The 19,996-nt window shown below is 48.5% G+C and overlaps 1 protein-coding gene across 4 annotated transcripts in view; it reads right to left on the reverse strand.

The window, feature by feature from the left end:
• AXIN1 (axin 1) overlaps window positions 1-19,996 on the reverse strand; it is a 263,208-nt gene that overhangs the window by 41,584 nt on the left and 201,628 nt on the right. For all 4 annotated transcript variants that reach the window (XM_085632196.1, XM_085632199.1, XM_085632198.1 and 1 more), the window contains one exon: window positions 12,296-12,463. In XM_085632196.1, coding sequence (XP_085488322.1) covers window positions 12,296-12,463 — 168 coding nt within the window. The remainder of the gene's footprint in view (window positions 1-12,295; window positions 12,464-19,996) is intronic.

Consider the following 19,996-nt stretch of genomic DNA (forward strand, 5'->3'; position numbering starts at 1 on the left):
CTTGTATAGAGGCACTAGCTGGTGCCACGGTTCCATCAGATGCGCCGCGGTGCCGCCACCACCGCCTCCAGCTGCCGGCACGGCCAGAAATAACAAATGTCAGGGGCTCCCACTAGGTGTCAGCCACAAAGTCCTCTGCATCCCGGTCAGGTTCCCCATTCCGCACATTCTTAAGAGTCTTCAAAAAATCGTCCACTTGTTGCGGGTTGGTGAAGAAATGCTGTTTGGCCTGGTGCGTGACTCTCAATTTTGCCGGGTACAAAAGTGCATAATCAATTTGCTGAGCTCGCAGCTTCCTTTTGACCTCAAGAAATTTACGCCTCTGCTCCTGCACGACAGGAGTAAAGTCCGGGTATATCGTGAAGCTGACCCCATCACATGACAGCGTTTTGTTCGTGCGTGCAACCCGCAAAGCTGCATCCCGGTCACGGTAATTCAACAGTCGGGCAATTATGGGCCGAGGCGGGGCGCCAGGCTTAGGCCGCGGTCCCAGGGAGCGATGCGCCCTCTCAACAATAAACTGCCGCGACAGCGTCTCACCTCCTACCGTGGCCAGGAGTATCTTTTCAACGTAGTCCTCCATGCGTCCGGTATTGGTGGACTCCGGCACACCAACCACTCGAATGTTGTTACGGCGACTACGAGCTTCCAACTCCTCGTTCTTTGCAGCTATGACCCTCAGTACGTTATCCATTCTCGTGAGCTGCGCAGCCTGGGATGCAGCAGAGTCCTCGCGGTCAGATATCCTCCGTTCTGCTTCAGCGATACGCTCCTCATGTGAGTCTAGTTTCTGCGCAAATGCGTCCACTCTCGATGACAGTCGATCCACCTTGTCCACGACAGTAGCAAAACCCTGCCTCATTTCTTGCATCAGCTGTCGTAAATCCGCTGTCGGAGGGTCAGCGCTTGCCCCCTCGGCGGGCGGGACGCCAGATCGTCCCGCATCCTGGGCACTACGAGCATCTTTCTTCGCTGCAGGGGCCTCAAACGACAGCTTGGACTGGCGGCTGTCGTGCTTACCCATCAGGAGCCGATATCGTGGGCCCCCGGCCGTGTGCAAAGGGGCGAGCCACCGGCGCCGTCCAAATCAGGGTCAAGGAAGCCAGTCGGCGCAAAGCACTCCCACAGTGTCCACAGTACACAAAAGCAAAGGGGGGAGGACGGACCGCCACCACTGCAGGCCCCTCCAATGCCGCTCACGTGTTAATTGGGCCTCTCAGCAGCCATGAAGACTCACCATCTAATGGGCAGCAGGACCAGCAGTGAATGTACGGTAGGTCCCAGAGGGGGCAACGGTCCAGCATTCAGGGGCTCCAAAAACCTCAATCACCGCACGTCACAGTGGGGCCAGCACTATGCGGTTGCAAGGCGCAGAGATTCCACAAGTATGGCAGGCGCCCCAGCGTCACCTCCGTATGTCCCCTCACCTCTTCACGAGCAGCGGCGCGCCATTCCTCCTCTGCTCCTCGTAGTGCACCGTGGCGTCCTGGCCTCGTCTCTCCCGGCTCGCCGTTACCTCGGGTCAATCGCTTGGGCCTCCAAGGCCGATCGAGCCTCACGACAGATCTTCCCTGCACAGCCGTTCAGCGCCGCTCTCAGAAGCCCCGCGCCGTATCTCGACCCCACCATGGGGGGGGGGGGGAGGCCAACACGACCACCAAGAAACTGCCTCCGCGAGCACCGCCGCGGCCAGCAAGCCACCAGAGGCCCGCGTCTTCTCCTCCCGTCTCTCCGGTCACAGCAGCGCAGTGGGGGGGGGGTCCCGTGCCGCCTCCCAATCCTCCGCCGTCAGTAGCAGCTCGAACTGCAGGGCGACTCGGGCCGGCAGTGAGGCCTACCAGCCTCGTGGGGCGCCCCGGGCTGTCGTGAACTGCACATCCGGGACCACGCTTCACCGCTGCACAGCTCCGCACCCGCTCCAACTCCGGCCGGCGATATCTCCTGTAACTCTTATGCCATAGGTTCCAAACTTTCACCAAGCAACCTCCACGGCAGCAGCAACGAACATCCGCGGTTTTCGCCGGGGAATCGGTGGATTTAGGAGGATAAATGAAGGATTAGTCTTCCAGGCAGCAGGAGCCTCACAGCAGTGCGGCCATTCTGCTCGCGCGCCCTCTAGCGCCCCCCCGTGTAGCGGTGAATTCCTGCTCAGCACAGCGGCAGCCCCGATTGAGGTGGGAGCGGCGGAGGGCCGATTCTTACGTGCGGAATTAGGCGGGGAGCGGGCTTGATGAAGTCGGGGCCTCCAACCACGTGGAATCCCCGAGGCTCGAGTGGTGGTGGCAGCCGCTCAGGTCCTCCGGCGCATTACTCCCGCAGATCGTCGGAGTCCAGGAGGTCGTTTGAGATGGGTTCTGAGGCCAGGAAAGCCGCAATTTTTCTCACAGGTGTTCTGGAAGGTGCAAGAGGCATATATGCAGTGGCATAGCGCTGTTTTGGCAGTAGAATTAAGGATAATTAGCGGATAAGGTCACCAAGCTTCCCGAGCCTCACAGATGTGCGGCCATCTTGGATGGGTGCCACCTAGCGCCCCAAAGGTAATAACAAATCTGATTCTCAAGCAACGTCAATTCCAATATTACATCCCTATTACGCATCTAATATTTGGAGCAGATATCTAGGCTACAGTTTTAAAAGCTTACCACTTCATTAGGAGGACAGAGACTCATATGGGTTGCATGAGCAACGAAGGAGACTTGTAGCCATTCATATTGCATTACTATATCACAAGGTCTAGCTGTATTTTTTGTCTCCCGTGAATATACTATGGTTCCTATTAATTCTTTTAAGCAGGTCAATATCATGTTCTGTTTTTTATTTATTTTTCCCATGTAATTCATGTTACAGTGGTAAGCTTTGCATCACCTCTATCGTGTGCCCAGCTTCCCTTCAGCTAAGTTGTCAGCACAATAATTACGAGTGCATCTAGGGATGACACAAAAAAACACGCATATGGGCTTTTGTTTAGTGACAAGCAGCTTTGTCTCCAAAAGCATGTAAAGTGCTCCATCTGCCATGCACAATCTGTTTTTTAAATGAAAATCAACAAGGACCAAAGCCTTTTTTTCCTGCAAAAATACTATGGTTATCCACTGAAACAAATGACTCACTTAGATAATCCTAAAGTGCCAAAATGTCACGAAACCTAGACATTGCAAAGTTTTCCAAGATACCTAAAAGACAGCTTTCTTTCATTGGGGACTTAAAGAGTACTCTATATGCTAGGATAAAGTGAGTAAAATCCCATTAAGTCTGAGAAACGTTTTTCTTTTTTTTTTAGATCAGTAGGGGAGATTTCAATTACTTTGTCACTTACTGTGATTACAAATATTTGCTAACGATTCATTATCTACTTCATAAGATATGTTCTTCCGTGCATATATCCTGCTCAATATCTTCTAATCATTCAAAGAAGTACTCTGTCTCATTTTGTTTGCATCCCTCTTCAGATTTTGCAGCATCAGCTTGCTCATCTCTAGGTCTCAAAACAGTTTTAGCAGTCTGTTGGCAAGACCTATTATCTGAAATACATTACATATACTTAGAGTAGGCTTTAAATCAGCCCCTTGTTCGTGACTGGATGGCAAATGTTCTACCTCACACCCCTGCTCCTGAGTTGATGGCACTCCTCCTTATTCTTGTGTGTCCCACCTAGAAGCATTTCAGTCTCAGTGCTCCAACTGAATGATATGTCCTTCCACTGCAGATGTTACTTTGTACCCAATAACCTCTTGAATTGCCCCATCTACCCTGTTCATCCAAAATAGGCACTTTTGAAAGGGATGTTTTAAAATAAACCAAGATGCATTCAAAGATGGGCATGAATCTACAGTAGCTATTAAAAAACAGCATTTGCTAAAACAATCACAAATGATTTCAAAGTTGGCCACCAAGGACGCTCATGCACCCATGATTACCATCTACTAATACATCTGTAAGGCTTCACAACATATTCCACGAAGGCTGCTGCAGTAATGTGCACAACTGCAGTGCCTATCTAAGCCAAAAAAAGCATTTGCAAAGCTAATAGGTTTCACTGAGGAGAAATATTGGCTTTGCCAGGCCTTATTACCAGGATATTGTTAAAAGTCTTACCTTAGACCGTTAATATGTTGTCTCTTGCGCATCTTCAGGTAAGGAAACTCCATGCTTATTCTCTTGGTAGAGGAAGTTTTGCTGCTAATTTACGAAATGAGCTGAAGACAATAAATCTAATTTCTTAACTCATGTATTGGTAGGAGCTTTGATTTCTGACCTCTCTAGGCTGCTGTAGAGGAACTGAAATGCAAGCAGCGGAGTGTAGCTCCTCTGCCAAAGATGCCGAATGAAAGCTTCTTCTTACCAGGGCTTTTCATTATTGTCAGCACTACCAACTACCTACTGTTTGCTTTTCCTCTACAGAATCAGACATATTCTAACTTTGGAAAGATGTTGAAATCTGTGACAGCATTAGGTATATGAGGACTGAGAGATGATGCTCCAAAATGTTTCTTTCCAACCTACAGGTTGGTTTCTCTTAAGAGTAATTGTGCCGCCAACCAGCTTTTTAACAAAAACCTTTGAATCTCTATTCTCCATAACTTTGGGTTATAAAGAGTATAAAAGAGAAGATTATTGCAGATTCGGGAAGGAGGGGGATCATTTAGAGTTTGGCGGTTGCAGAACATATGCCAAAAAATACTCTGATATTGATCCCCAAGGGTGATCATGTGCTCCTAAAAAATTTAAGAGGCAAACAGGTGGATCTCCCATATCACTGATCCCCACGGCCCCCTTCAACGAACTGAGGATAAGGCTTCCTAACTCATCTTGTATAGACTGTATTAAGAATTCTTTCTCCAATATAATTTTGAAACGCGATTTGCGTCCTGCCTCCATGTCCTGTATGATTTGGTAAATCTTGGAAGCCAGGTGTATGTCAGTGTTTTCTCTTTGTTGAAGTTTTTCAAATGGGATGAGTGCTCTTGTAGACCACAAGAGGTAAAAAAAATATATATATGAAACCTTTCCGGGTCAATGTATTGTCCTTCCATTTATGATATTTGTTACTACATTTGAGCTATTTGCTCCTGATTATACCCGCCCAAGCACACAACAGTGCCAACACATTTTATACAAATGATGGATGGAGGATTATATGCTTCGGGAGGAGGCTATGCAGTTCTTTGAAGCCAAACAGAGCAGTGTCAACGTTGCAGTGTTAAACTCTGATGTAAATTAGCAAGATATGTTAACAAGCATTTACAATGTAATAGGTCTCGCATTTGCGAGAGTTTATGCTATTGGAATTGTAAATGACAATGCCTTTTATTTATCTGTTTTGATAATTAACGCATAAATAAAAGGCATTGTCATTTACAATGCCAATAGCCTAATCTCTTGTAAAGAACAAGTTACTTACCTTCGGTAACGCTTTTCTGGTGGATACAGTATCTGCCTGTGGATTCCTCACCTTATAAATATCCCCTGTGCCAGCATTCCGCGGAAACTTTTTCCTAGCTCTCCACGCCGACGAGGTCGTCACAATGCCTTGGCTCCGCACGCGGCTCCGCATGACGTCACTGGAGCCATAAGAATACCACGTCGGCGTGATGACGTCCGTTCCACGCATTTTTTTCCGTGCCTCCGAGGCGAACGGGTGGACCGACCATAGAAACAATGCATACATAGTACACAGTATTCTCACAAATACACACAGTGTAAAGTGAAATAGGAAAGCAAAATAAAGCAAACATTTGCTATAAGCCTACAGAAAAGCAAACAGAGGCAATACAAAATGACAATATGAAACAATCATATTAACCAATACCTCTTTTAAGGTATAAAAAGGGTGGACAACGGGGAGGAGGGTGGGTCAGTGAGGCATCCACAGGCAGATACTGTATCCACCAGAAAAAGCGTTACCGAAGGTAAGTAACTTGTTCTTCTGATGGATACATCCGCCTGTGGATTCCTCACCTTATGAATAGAATCCCACAGCAGTCCAACCCCCGGAGGAGGGTGTCCACCCTTCTATACCACAAAGTCTTGCAAATCAAAACGCGCAAAATGGCCGTCCCTCCTCACTTAGGAATCTAGGCAGTAATGCTTCGCAAAAGTGTGGAGGGAGGCCCAAGTTGCGGCCTTACAGATGTCCAACACAGGAACACCCTTGGACAAGGCAGAAGTAGACGATTTAGCCCTGGTGGAGTGAGCTCTAATGCCTTCAGGAGTCTCCTTACCAGCCAGAGCGTAGCAGATCTTGATGCACAACATGATCCATCTGGATAAAGTGCGCTTGTGCACCGCCTTGCCCTTCATGGGTCCAACGTAGCCCACAAAGAGCTGATCGTCCTGTCGCAAGTCCTTCATTCTATCCAGATAGAAACTAATCGCCCTCTTAGGATCCAAGCGGTGAAGCCTCTCCTCCTCCTTGGAAGGGCGAGGGGGAGGATAGAAAGTAGTGAGGGTAATGGATTGCCCTAGATGGAAGGGAGTTACTACTTTAGGCAGAACAGCAGCCCTGGTCCTGAGGACCATCCTTTCAGCATGTATGGTCAGAAACGGAGGCTTTGAACACAAAGCATGAAGCTCACTCACCCTCCTAGCCGAGGTGGTAGCCACAAGGAAGACAGTTTTGAATGACAGCAGTCTGAAAGGACAACTATGCATAGGTTCAAAAGGGGAACCCAGTAAGAAAGTTAAAACTAAATTTAAATCCCACTGAGGCATAATGAAGGGAGTGGGCGGAAACATATTAGCAAGCCCCTTAATAAACCTTAATACAATCGGAGATTTAAAAAGAGACAACTGATCAGGCAAACAAAGAAATGCAGATAAAGCTGACAAATATCCTTTAACAGTAGCCATAGCACAACCCTGCTGGGCCAAATGCAACGAAAAACAAAGAACATCAGAAAGAGGAGCTTTTAAGGGATCAATAGACTTCTCTCCACACCATTTAACAAATTTTGACTACATGTAGGAGTAGATAGACTTGGTGGAGTGTCGCCTGGCCGATAATATAACATCCACCATGTCAGGTGGGAGAGAGAAAGAATTCAGGTTGCCCCGTTCAATCTCCAGGCATGAAGGTGCAGGCTCTGGAGGTGGGGGTGAAGAACCCGCCCCTCTGACTGCGAGAGGAGGTCTACCCTGAGAGGGAGATGGAGCGGAGGGTGCGACGCAAGGTGAAGAAGGTCTGTGTACCACACCCTTCTTGGCCAATCCGGGGCGATCAATATAACTTGGGCCCGGTCTTGGCGAATCTTTCTCAGAACCAGAGGAATCAAGGGTATGGGAGGAAACGCGTAAAGGAGTTGTGAGCTCCAACTCAACTGAAACGCGTCCTCCAACGCTCCCTACCTCGGAAACTGGAGCCTGCAGAATGACGCGCAGGGAGCGTTCTCGAGAGTGGCAAACAGGTCCACCCGAGGAGTTTCCCACATCTGTAAGATGTGTTGAAATACCTCCGAATGAAGCCTCCACTTGTGATCAGCGGAGAACTGCCAACTGAGACTGTCCGCACACACGCTCAGCACCCCGGCCAGATGATTTGCCATCAAGCAAATCAGATGGTCCTGAGCCCAAGACCAGAGCGGAGACGGTATGACCCTACTCCTCCTTGCTTGTTGACGTACCACATCGCGGCAGTGTTGTCCGTAGGACTTGAACCGACTGACCGCGAAGGGAAGGGAGAAAGGCCTTGAGCGCCAAACGTATCGCCCGCAATTCCAGAAGATTGATATGAAGCAATCTCTCCTCTGGAGACCAAAGACTCTTGATCTCCAGATCCCCCAGATGAGCACCCCACCCTAAGGTAGAGGCATCCGTAATCACTGTAGTCACTGATGGAGTAAGGTGGAAGGGCTTTCCTTGAGACAAATTGCCTTCCACGCTCCACCAAGACAGATCCGCCGCAGCTTCTCTGGAGATCCTGACTGACTCCCTGAGATATCAGTTGTGCTGATACCACTGCCTGCGGAGACACCACTGGAGCGCCCTCATGTGCCAGCGTGCATGGTTGACCAACAGAATGCAGGAAGCGAACAGATCGAGCAGGCGAAGGACCTTCAGAACCGGAACAACCGCACCATTGTTAAACAAGGGAATAATTTCCTGAATGTTGAGAATCCTTTGCGGAGGTGGGAAAGCTTGACATACAGTGGTATCCAGTACTGCCCCTATGAACAGGTTGCGCTGTGAGGGCACCAGGTGAGACTTTGGCACATTTATCGAAAAACCCAATTTGTACAACAGCTGGGTTGTTACCTGCAGATGACAACAAACCATCTCCGGCGACTCTGCCTTCAGTAGCCAGTCGTCCAGGTAGGGGAAAACCGGGATCCACGACCTCCTGAGATGGGCAGCCACCACTGCCATCACCTTGGTGAAGAATCGAGGTGCAGTAGTAAGACCAAACGGAAGGACCGCAAACTGGTAGAGTTGCGAACCATCCGTAAACCGGAGATACTTCCTGTGCGACTTCAGGATTGGGATGTGAAAATACGCATCCTGCAAGTCGATGGGCACCATCCAGTCCTCTTGTTGCAGCACCGGAAGAACCTGCGCTAGGGTGAGCATCTTGAATTTCTCCTGCTTGAGAAACAGATTCAAGATTCTGAGGTCCAGGATATACGTAACCTGCCATCCTTCTTGGGAATCAGGAAATACCGGGAGTAGCATCCCTGACCCTTTTCCTGCTCCGGAACCACCTTTATGTAACAGGACAAGAACCTCCTTCTGAAGGAGAAGTAAATGATCCTCCATGCAAAACCCTTGGCAAGGAGGATAAGGAGGAGAGAATTCCCTGAAGGGAAGGGCGTACCAATTTTCTACCAGATCTAAAACCCAAAGGTTCGAAGTGATCAATTTCCAATCCTGTAGAAAACAGGTAAGCCGGCCTTCCACGGAACCTGCATGATCCAGGATGGCGGATCTAGGGCTACTTTCCTGCATTACCAGGAGGGGTTGGGAGGTAGAGGAGGAGGAGGAGGAAGGCTGACGCCCAGATCCATGAAGTCGACCTCTGCCTTTACCCCTATAGGACTTGTACAAGGGGTTTTGTTGCTGCTGCTGTGGCTGTCTGAAACCTCGAAAGGAAGGCTTCCCGAAGCCACGGTATCTTCTATAGCTATAACCCTTTGCCTGAGTCTGCAGACCCAAAGACTTCGCTGTGGCCTTATTGTCCTTAAATCTTTGCAGAGCAGAATCAGCTTTCTCTCCAAAAAGTCTAGACCCATCAAAAGGTAGATCGAGAAGGGTAGTCTGTACATCGGGAGAGAAACCAGAAGACCTCAACCACGCATTTCTTCATGTTGCAATGGATGAACCCATCACCCTGGCAACCAAATCCGCCGTGTCTAGGCCAGACTGGATGACTTGGCGAGCCGCAGCCTGTGAGTCTGCCTGCACCTCACTTACATTTCCCCTATCTTCCTCAGACAATTTAGGAAGAAGTTGTTTGGCAGAGTCCAAAAGGGAATGAATATATCTACCCAACAGACAAGTAGCATTGGTAGACTTCAGAGCCATACTAGTCGATGAGAAGACCTTTTTTGCAGATTGTTCCAACTTCTTGGAATCCCTGTCAGCAGGAGCCTGCGGAAAAGCACCCGTGGACTGCTTGGAACAAGAGGCCTGCACCACCAAACTCTCAGGAGAGGGATGAGATGAAAGGAACACCGGATCCCCTGGAGCAGCCATAGGGAGCTGCAGATCCAACAGCTCTGCAGCCTTCCTTATCACAGTATGGTAAGGTGCAACTTCTTTTGAGGGGGAAGCCTTCTGTGAAGCAAAGTCCCACTCCGGGGAAGTATCAAGTCCACTTGCCTCACACAAACCCTCAAACATATCCTCTGTATCATAGACTTCACCTTCCTCCATCTCTTCAGCATGGTACTGCTCCTCCTCTAACAATCTCTGCGCGTCTCTCCTCAAGCGCATCTTCGGTTGCGGCGTCGGCGGCGCCACACGCAACGTCGATGGCTCCGGGAGCGGCGTCGAAGGAGGATCCGCGGCAGTAACCGGCGCCAATTGAATCAGAGAAGGTTCCCGGGATCCTTGCCGGAGACTGCACATACGGCGTCAACATCCTCGGAATCGCAAACTGCCAGGACGGTGTCGTCGGCAGAAATGGCACAAAGGGGCCTGAGGATACTGGTGAGGCACACCCTAATTAAATGCCATAGGACCCATGGAACCCGAAGGTGCACCAGAGGGGTACGAGGCCCTGGCAAACACGCCATACATCGCATTTAAAAAATGCGATGGATCCGAACCCGGCGCCGGAAATTGAGGGTACTGAGCCGGTTTGAGATCCAAACGAGGCACCTCTGGAGTCGGACCCCCCCGGAGCCACAGGCGGAGCCGCAGTAGCCGAAGTAACCTCAGCATCAGCCGGATTCGACACACCTTCTGGAGTCAGTGAAAATCTCGGCGTCGGTGACCGGAGTCCCCTTGTAAGATGGAGAATGAACCGGTGTCACCTGAGGAGACACTGAAGAAGAAGGAGAAACAAAGCCCTTTTCTCAATGCTGAGGTGCTGGAGAAGTCGACCTCGAAACCACAGCCTTCGACGAACGGCGCCGAGATGCATCCCTCTTCTTCTTCTTATGCTTCCTTTGGAGTCATGCGACGTCGACGACCTTGACTTCGATCGTTTACGACCCCTTTTTTCTTTTCTTGCCTTAGCCATATACAACTGGGCTTCCTGTTCCTTCAGAACCTTCGGGTTCATCTTTCTGCAGGATGGACAGCACTCGACGTCGACATCAGATGACAAACACCACAGACAGTCCTCATGAGGGTCAGTGATCGACATATGACCCCCGCACTCCTTACAGGGCTTAAAGCCCAACTTCCTCGGTGCAGACATGTCAAAACACAGAAAGATACAATCAAGATTACAAAGTAACCAGTCGAAAGTATGGAGAGTCCTAGAAAAACCATTACCGTCGACAGCGCAGAAAAAAGGGAACTGACGTCATCACGCCGACGTGGTATTCTTATGGCTCCAGTGACGAAATGCGGAGCCGCGTGCGGAGCCAAGGCATTGTGACGACCTCGTCGGCGTGGAGAGCTAGGAAAAAGTTTCCACTGAATGCTGGCGCAGGGGATATTCATAAGGTGAGGAATCCACAGGCAGATGTATCCAACAGAATGAGAGACCTATTTCATTTCAAAGAAGCGGCCGCCATTGTCCCGAGCTGCTTGGAAAGGGAAAGCATGCATGGCACGCTGGATGTTGCAGAAAAGCATGTCGTGCCTGCAGTAGGAGAAACTCATTAAAGAAAATAGTGCTTACAGACTAAATAAGATATACTGTGTAACAAAAGAAGTAAAAGGGCTAGACCTCATTGGGAGTTACAAATGAAGACAAGGCAATACTAAGGATGGACTAACAAGCCTATTAACGAAACTGAAGCCAGCATTTACGAAGGACAATGACAAGCCAATGACAAATATGGGCGGAGAGTTGGTGGGGCTTCAAGTCCATACTCGAATACAGCATGCCTTGCAGAGCAGCGCATGTGCTGCCCAGGCTCGACCTAAACTCTGAAATGCAACAACAAACTATGGTAAACAAAAACTAATTCCACAAGCAATAAGGGTAAATTAGTCAACACAATACTGTTTTGAAATGGAAAATCTATAAGTGTCATTGTTTCTGGAAAAAACACATGTACAAAGATTTATATGACTATATAGCAGTATGACTGCATATCTGTGTCTCACTCAATCACATTAACACTGTAGCAGTAAGGGATGGAGTGTTGCACTAACTTGTGTGATTTCAAATTCCAATGTTTGTAGTGCTAAGGTCTGCTCGGAAATGTCAAAGATGCCGTAGTTACTAGCAGCAACAGGTAGGTCACTGTGTTCATATCTGACAAAATTTAATGGACCTAAAAAATAAACAGCACCCAAATCCATGTGAATCTAATTACTGCAGAGTTGTCGGGTGCTTTGAACTTTAAGCCATACTGCAATACAGTCATGATTATGTACCCTTCTTAAAATCATTGGAACTAAACACATGATATATTAAGCCGAACAGTGGTCCGTGGCTTATTATCAGATTTTCTCTCACCTGTGTGAAAACTCAACTCTGCTTTTGTTGGACATTCACAAACCAACAAACACAAGACACCATAACATTTATTTTACCTAAGACACCATCACATTTGTTTAAGCTATGGAAGAATGCCTACCATTTTTTCTTGCCCCACTCTCATTGCCAAAACAGTAAAGCCGAAGGACATACACAACTTACAAAAGTAACATGAAGTTCATTGATTTCACAGTACTGTCTTACCTGTAATTGCCTTTTTTGGTCAGCAACTCCCTAAACTGGCTCAGAGTGACCACACGTCCCTTGACCATAGTTCTGTAGGGTATAGGCTCTCCACAGAAGTAATAGGCTACCACAATGTTCTCGCACGTATGCACACCACCACTGCCTGGCTTTTTTTGAGGCTTGAACCTGAAACAAAATACATTTCAGGATAGAGCATAGATTAAATTTTAAAAACATCCAATGATTGCATTTTCACACATCTGAACACAAAACGTTATGCACTGTGAAAACAGATGCTTAATCTTTATCAACAGTTTGTGAAATAATTTTACTTTTTCTGCAGAAGATCCCTTTCATGAGCAGACTACACAGAAGAATTTGGTTTTGTTGTTGGAGTAAGAGACAGAGTCCACAGACCGCAGGTTACAACCATTAATCAGTGATCAAGTTAAATTAAAAACATTAAAAAACATAAACAAGGATAAAATCCTTTGGCTATTATGAGTAGAGATTCTCCACACGTCAATAGGCAGCTGCAATCATTTACTGTTAAATTATGCCTGATGCGACTATTGAACGTTAAACATACACATTGACCACTGCAAAAGTCCCATAGTACTCAGCACAGTGACAACTGAGTAAGAAAAAGGTCTATTCACATCAAAAAGGTATCGAGGCGCATAAAGGTAGTCCACACATTAATGCTAGTTCGTAGCTATAAAAGATTAATTAAACAAAGTCAGTCCGGAATAATTGGTCTTCTTTTTACTGTCCAATCTTTTCATATAAAACAAGCACCACGGCAGCCGATAAATGTTTCGTCCTATGGACTTTTTCAAGGCTAGTAGTATTATGATGTAAGTAAGGGTTCGAATGAGTCAGACGCAACTGGTCCCAATAAGACCTGACCTCACGAACAAGTTCTTATGTATGTAATGCAATCTGTATCGCCAGCCAACTAGGACAAAGTAGTAATCTGTGACTCCCCTTCAATGAAGGACAACCAAAGCATGTACTTGTGGTCGAGTGGCACAACACTTTATTAGAAGGCGGTCCAAACCACCAATAAAAGGACAATAAAAAGAAGAAAAATTATTCCAGACTGACTTTGTTTAATTAATCGTTTATAGCTACGAAACGGCATTACTGTGTGGACTACCTTGTTGATGTGAATAGATGTTTCCCTAGAGTGTTACTCTAGGGTATACGCCCTCCGAGTGGCTGGGGGGGGTCTGTTACTTTGAGAGCACTGCAATTTACTGTCTGTTAGTTAGAAAATTATCCAAAAACTTGTCAAATAGATGTGCATCTGTACAGGGCAGAGCCACTTTGTTCTTGAAGTGAATAAACAAAGGGAATGGAATGGAAGTCGGGAAGGCCATGCCAGCAATCCAAAATCAAGCATTGGCCAAGCCGATAGGTCTCGGCAATCCAATACCTATTGGCGTCATCAATGTCAAACAAGTTACTTACCTTCAGTAACATCTTATATGGTAGAAACTATCTATCTAGTCGCAGATTCCTTACTGTAGAATTATCCCTAGGTGTCAGACTGGATCTGAAATTTTTTCGGGAGCAGTACCCCTGCGCACCGGAAGGTGGAGTCGTTCGGCTCCACGTGGGGTCGTGGGCATTGCCCGAACTGAAAAAGACCTTCAGGGTGCCTATTTAGGTGCCCCCCAGGAGTGCTGGCATAAGTTACTTTTCGCAACTTTCCATGTCAGATGCGCAGAGCCACTAAGTACACTGACCACTGGTGTGGAAAACTAGGATCCTGAAAGGGGAAAGCCCTATCCCTAGAAATGTGTCCGCAGAGTGGGGCGGAAAGGTGGTTGGGTAAGGAATCAGCAGCTAGATAGAGTCTCTTGCAGATAAGTTGTTACAGAGGGTAAGTAATTTGTTCATCTGACAGACTTCTAGCCGCAAATTCCTTACCTTATAATAGATACTCAAGCAATACCTCCTCAGCGGTGGGTCTGTGGACCAATTTCACAAGAGGAAGTCCTGAAGGATCTATTGGGTAAAATGCCCATCCCTATGGACCTGACTATTCAGACAGAAGAAAACATGTGCAGGGAAGACCATGTTGCTGCCTGGCAGATTTCCAGGACCGGGACTCTGCGAGCGAACGCAGTGGTAGCAGCTTTAGCTCTGGTGGAATGAGCACACAAACCCTCAGGGGGTTGCTTCTTAGCCAATGCACCGCAGATTTTGATACAGAGAATGGTCCATTGTTAGATGGTTCTCTACTGTTGGCGCATCCTTTCTTCGCACCAACATACCCCACAAAGAGTTGGTTGTCTACCCGTAACTCTCTCGTGCGGTCAAGGTAGAACTACAATGCTCTTTTTAAGTCAAGGCGGTGACGTCGCTCCTCTTGCTTGGAGGGATGAGGCGGACCATAAAAAGTAGGCAGAGTGATGGTTTGATCTACATGAAACAAAGTGATCAATTTCGGAAGAAAGGAAGCTCTTGTACGAAGCGCCAGTTGGTCGTGGTTGATGTTAAGATAAGGAGGTTTGGATGACGAAGCCTGAAGCTCACTGACCCTCCAGGCATATGTTATTGCCATCAGAAAGACTGTCTGGATGGTAAGAAGCCTGAGAGGACAGTTATGTAAGGGCTCAAACGGAGCACACATCGGGAACGTCAAGACCAGATTAAGGCCCACTAGGCATAATGAAATGAGAGGGGGAAATATATGTTGCAAACCTTTTAAACACCTATGTACAATAGGGGATTTGAAAAGGGAAGGTTGGTCAGGCAACCAAAGAAAAGCAGAGATTGCAGATAGATATCTCTTAACAGTGTCCAGAGCGCAGGCTTGCTGGGCACTGTTACAGGACAAACAGGAGAATCTGAGAAAGGGGAGCAGAAAGGGGATCAAGTTGTCTTTCTGTACACCATGCCACAATTGTTGCCCAATGGTCTTGGTGGAGGGACACCTGGCTGCCTAGATAATTTTACAGACTACAGGTGGAAGGTCGAAAGCTGTCAACTGTTGCTGCTTAATCTCCAAGCAAGAAGGAGGAGCGTTGACAGGTGGAGAGCTCTCCCCTGCTGCAGAGATAGTAGATCCTACCGAAAGAGCAGCCTGGCCAGAGGACCGATGGCCATTCTCAACAGCTTAGGATACCAGACTCTTCGTGCCCAATCCTAGGCCAGAAGGATGACTTGAGCCCAGTCTTTCCTGATCTTCTTGAGCACAATGGACAGGAGTGGTATGGGCAGAAAAGTGTACAGGAGACCCAAGATCCACTCAAGATGAAAGGCGTCGCCGAGCGAGAGCCGCCTTAGAAACTACAGTGCGCAGAACTGCTGACACTGCGCGTTTTCATCACTGGCGAACATATCTAGCCAAGGCTCTCCCTACTTCTAAAAGAGACCTTGCGCCACCTACGAATGGAGGCGCCATTCGTGAGCCGTGAGACATCTTTGGCTCAGTTTGTCCCTCTGGCGTTAAGAGAACCAGCCAGATGTTGAACCACCAGGGATACCCTGCTGTTCCAGCCATGTCCAGAGATGCAGGGCCTCTTCACAAAGGGTCTACGACCCTACACTGCCCTGCTTGTTGCAGTACAATATGACGGTGGTGTTGTCCGTGAACATCTGCACTAGACTTTCCTGGATGGAGGTTAGAAAGGCTTTTAATGCCAATCGATAACTCAGAGCTGCAACAGGTTGATGTGGAGTTTGGATTCCGCTAGAGACCAGAGTCCTCTGATCTCCACCTCGCCCAGTTGGCAGTCCCAGCTCAAAAGTGACGCATCTGTTGCTACAGTCAGATCTGGTTGGGGAAGGGAGAGGGTCTACCACTGACCCAATCTCAGGTCATTAACCACCACATCGGATCTTTCGCAGTTCCCACCAAGATCTGGATCATGTTGGAGAGATTTTCTTGATGATGCACCAACTGGAACTTCAGATCCCACTGCAGAGTCTGCATATGACAACAGGAATATGTCACCAGCAGGATGCAGGAGGCCATGAGGCCCAGCAGCCTCAGAGTCAGTCACCGAAATCCAGGATACAGGCTGAAACATTTGTATCATTGCCTGAATATCCTGGACTAGCCGTTTGGGAGGATAGGCCTGAAACTGCACTGTATCCAGAACAGCTCCGATGAACAGAGTGTCTAAGAGAGAGTCTGGTGTGACTTTAGCCTGTTGGTAGTGACCCCAGAGAATGCAGGATGTCTGCCAGTCTGAGGGTGAGAGATAACAGCCTGGGACAAGTCCACCTTCAACAGACATTTGTCGAGATGAGGGAAGGCTGGCACTCTCCACAGATGAGCTGCAACCACCGCCATCACCTTGGTTAACACCTGAGGGTGCTGGTAAGGCCAGAGGGAAGCACAGCAAACTGAAAAAAAGGCTTGTTTCTCACCGTGACCTGCCGGTAATGCCTGTGGGAAGGTAGGATGAGGGTATGGAAATATGCATCCTGCAAGTCCAACTATACCCATCCAGTCTCCTGGGTCCAAGGCAGATAGGACCCAAGCTAGAGTGAGCATTTTGAAGAGAGTGTAGACCTAGGATTGGATAAAAGCCTCCGTCCTTGGGCACCAGAAAGTAGCGGGAAAAGCAACCACGACCCCCTTCTGGAATAGGCACTCTCTCTCTGGGTCCTTTGCCCAAAAGGGACGTCATTTCCTGGCGGAGAAGAGATAGGTGGTCCTCTATCAGCTTGTCGTATGTAAGAGGCATGGAGGAAGGGGTAGTTTTGAAGGGGAGGGAGTAGTTCCTTCGGACAATTTCAAAAACCCACCTGTCCGATGTTATGGACTGCCACTGGGTGACCATGATGGTATGCAGGCAGACTAGGAGGATTTGGAGGCTCCGGTTGATGAGGGGTTGGGGGACTGACCCAACTTCTGGCAACTAGACCCACTTGGCCGGTAGGTACAGAGTCCACAGCCACTCAGAAGGCTGGAACGCTTGTGCGCTGCAGTGGCTGGATGGGGAATGAGGCAGCTGTATGCCCCTTTCATTGCCAAGAGAAGGAGCAAAAGGCGGATTGAGGGTGACGAGGGGCCATGAAAAGGCCCAAGAACCTGGTCGTAGCCCTGCAGTCCTTAAAGCGCTTCAGCACCGAATCTGCCTTGTCTCCAAAGAGACAAGAGCCATCAAAGAGCATGACCATAGAATTGACATTCCCCAAAAAGCCCTCGACCGGGTGCGGCACCGTAAGGCCACGGTCGACGAAAGCGCTCTGCCTAATAAGTCAGTGGTGTCAAGTCCACATCTTATTGCAAAGTTCGCTGCATTTCTCCCATCGGCAACAGCCTGGGAAAGTAAGGTCCACGGCTCCTCTGGGACCATTGGGAGGCACCTGCACAACCGTATCTCATAGGGTGTGGGAATAGTAGCCCAAAAAGCAAGCCGTGTTCATAGACCGCAGTGCTTGCCTGGCGGAAGAAAATATCTTCTTGCCCAAAGCGTCCAACCTGTTGGATTCCCTCTCTGGAGGTGCGGTAGGGAATGTGCCAGGATTTACATGCGACATGGGGTAGGGGGAGTAAGTTTAAAGTTTCCTGGAGCGGTTCAGTGGTGGGCATTCTTATTCAAAGGTGCCGCTTTGTAGGGCTTGTACTTGGTCCCAAGTAGGACGCTCGTGAGGGCTTCGCTGAACAGGAGTAGTGGTTTTAAGGGGGGACACTCCCGGTGGCAGCACCTCTGTCAAACCTTTTCCCTTAGCCACCCTCCGCACCACCACAGCAATGGACAATCCCTCCAACGTAGACACAGTGGGAGGAGAAAGCATACCAGCATTTGGGAAGTGTTTCGTCCACTGGCTTCACTCAGATCCACACACCAGTTCATTTTTCCCTCCTCATAAGACTGGTATTGTTCAGGGTCCAGCGGCCCCTCCTATTCCTCCTGGGAGTACTTGCCCGGAAGAATAGAGCCCGGGCTCTGGTCTGGACAGCATGGCGCCAGTCGGATGACGCTCCTCCAGCTTCATGTAGGAGTCTGGAAGGAGGATGGGGATAGGGCAACCGGTGGGTTTCAGCGGCACCAAGAGTGCTGGCCTCGGAACCGGCATTCGGGAAGGTCAGGATGGTACAACAGACGCTGGCCTGGATCCATCTGTGGATCCTTGGGGCCGGGCTTGCGCCAGGGCCATCGGCATGAAGCCAGCAGGGGCCCCTCCTGAACCAAAGGCACACCGGCCGCAACAGACTGCCCAAACGTGAGGTGCATGGCCTTATAAAACTCTTGAGAATTGGGCGGGGGTCGCGCCTCCTCCCAGAAACTCGAAAGGCGGGGAGACGGCCCAGGCACTTGCTCAACCGCGGAGCCAGGCCTCAAGTGATGATGCTCCCTCATCGGCCGGGGCGAAGTCAAATACTGCTTCAACTTCTTACTCTTCTTCATTTTGCCATATGGCTTGAAGATTTGGAATGCAACATCGACCGTGGGCTCTGCGACCGCTCCCTTGTTCTCGACCGGGGCCTCGATCGTTGCGGCCTTTGGGTGCATGGCACGGCAGTCGGAGCAGGCCTTTGGGTCATGGTTCCACTTGAGACACCACAGGCAATTAAAGTGCCGTTCCGTCTTCGACATCTGTCGGCGACAAGTGCCACAGGGCTTGAAGCAGGCCTTCGTAGAGGAACACCCCTGCTACACTTGGAGGTGAGACGTCAAAAGACTTTGACAAAACATCCAAACAAATCAGCCAAAAAGAAACTAAGGGGTAGCTCTTCCCGGGTCTGGGCTGACTGGCACAGAAACAAAAGACCTGATGCCAGCACACCTGGGTGGCAATTATATAGGCACCACAAACGTTATTTCCGGCATGGAAGACACCAATGTCGCCTGAGGATATATTCTAAGGTAAGCAATCTGCAGTTAATAGTCTCCATCAGATAACGTCTTTTAGCCATGTCCTCAGATAATGTCTTTTAGCCATGTTTGAAAGCTATTTCATGGGAGTTAAAGAAGAAAAACATTTTGGGGAAATAAAATAGTTGGGCAAGAGCACACTTTTTAATTGAGGAAGCCACAAATTAGCCAGGATGTCTTATTTAATTTTGTACAACTAAACCAGGAAATAAGTATCTATTTGTCTTTCCTTATGTTAAACTTTGTTTTTATTTATTTGGTCTTTTTGCTATAGTTTTTAAACACAGCAAAGTTGACCGAAGTCAGAGTGCTTTACATGAGCACTAGTTACATTACACAAGCATTGTTTATAGGCATGGGGAGATTAAGTGATGTGCCCAGAACCACAGGATGTTGAGCCAACGCTGAGAGGGTTGGTGAGGGGGTTGTAAGACATGGGCACAAAGTAGATCATATTTGGGTAAAGGAAGATATTCAACATTGAGACCAATAGATTTTAAGCGCTCTCAGAGACCTCCCGGAACCATCTGTTTACATTCACAGCTGAAGTAGAGGTCAGCTTCAAGGTGGAAACCCAGCAGTAACGGAGCAAAGAAACACACAAAATAGAAAGCAATTCAGGAGCTGCTCCTCACTGCTGTATACAAAGGAGTCACCATGCGACCAGCATTTCCCCGTCTCTTCTCCCTATCTAAGAGGGGATGCTTGCAAAACACAACAAAGATGCCTGAATAAAATGGAAATCCTAAAACACGATGGCACCAACAGCTGCTGTCAAGAGGGTTGAAGGAGTGCATTGCGCTCCATTAGAAACTGCTTCGCTTCACAAGGACAACACCAATGAGAGCAGAGGGGGCTGGTTGTGAGGTGATTG

The sequence above is a fragment of the Triturus cristatus genome, chromosome 10 (genome assembly GCF_964204655.1).
Source record: "Triturus cristatus chromosome 10, aTriCri1.1, whole genome shotgun sequence".
Lineage (NCBI taxonomy): Eukaryota > Metazoa > Chordata > Amphibia > Caudata > Salamandridae > Triturus > Triturus cristatus.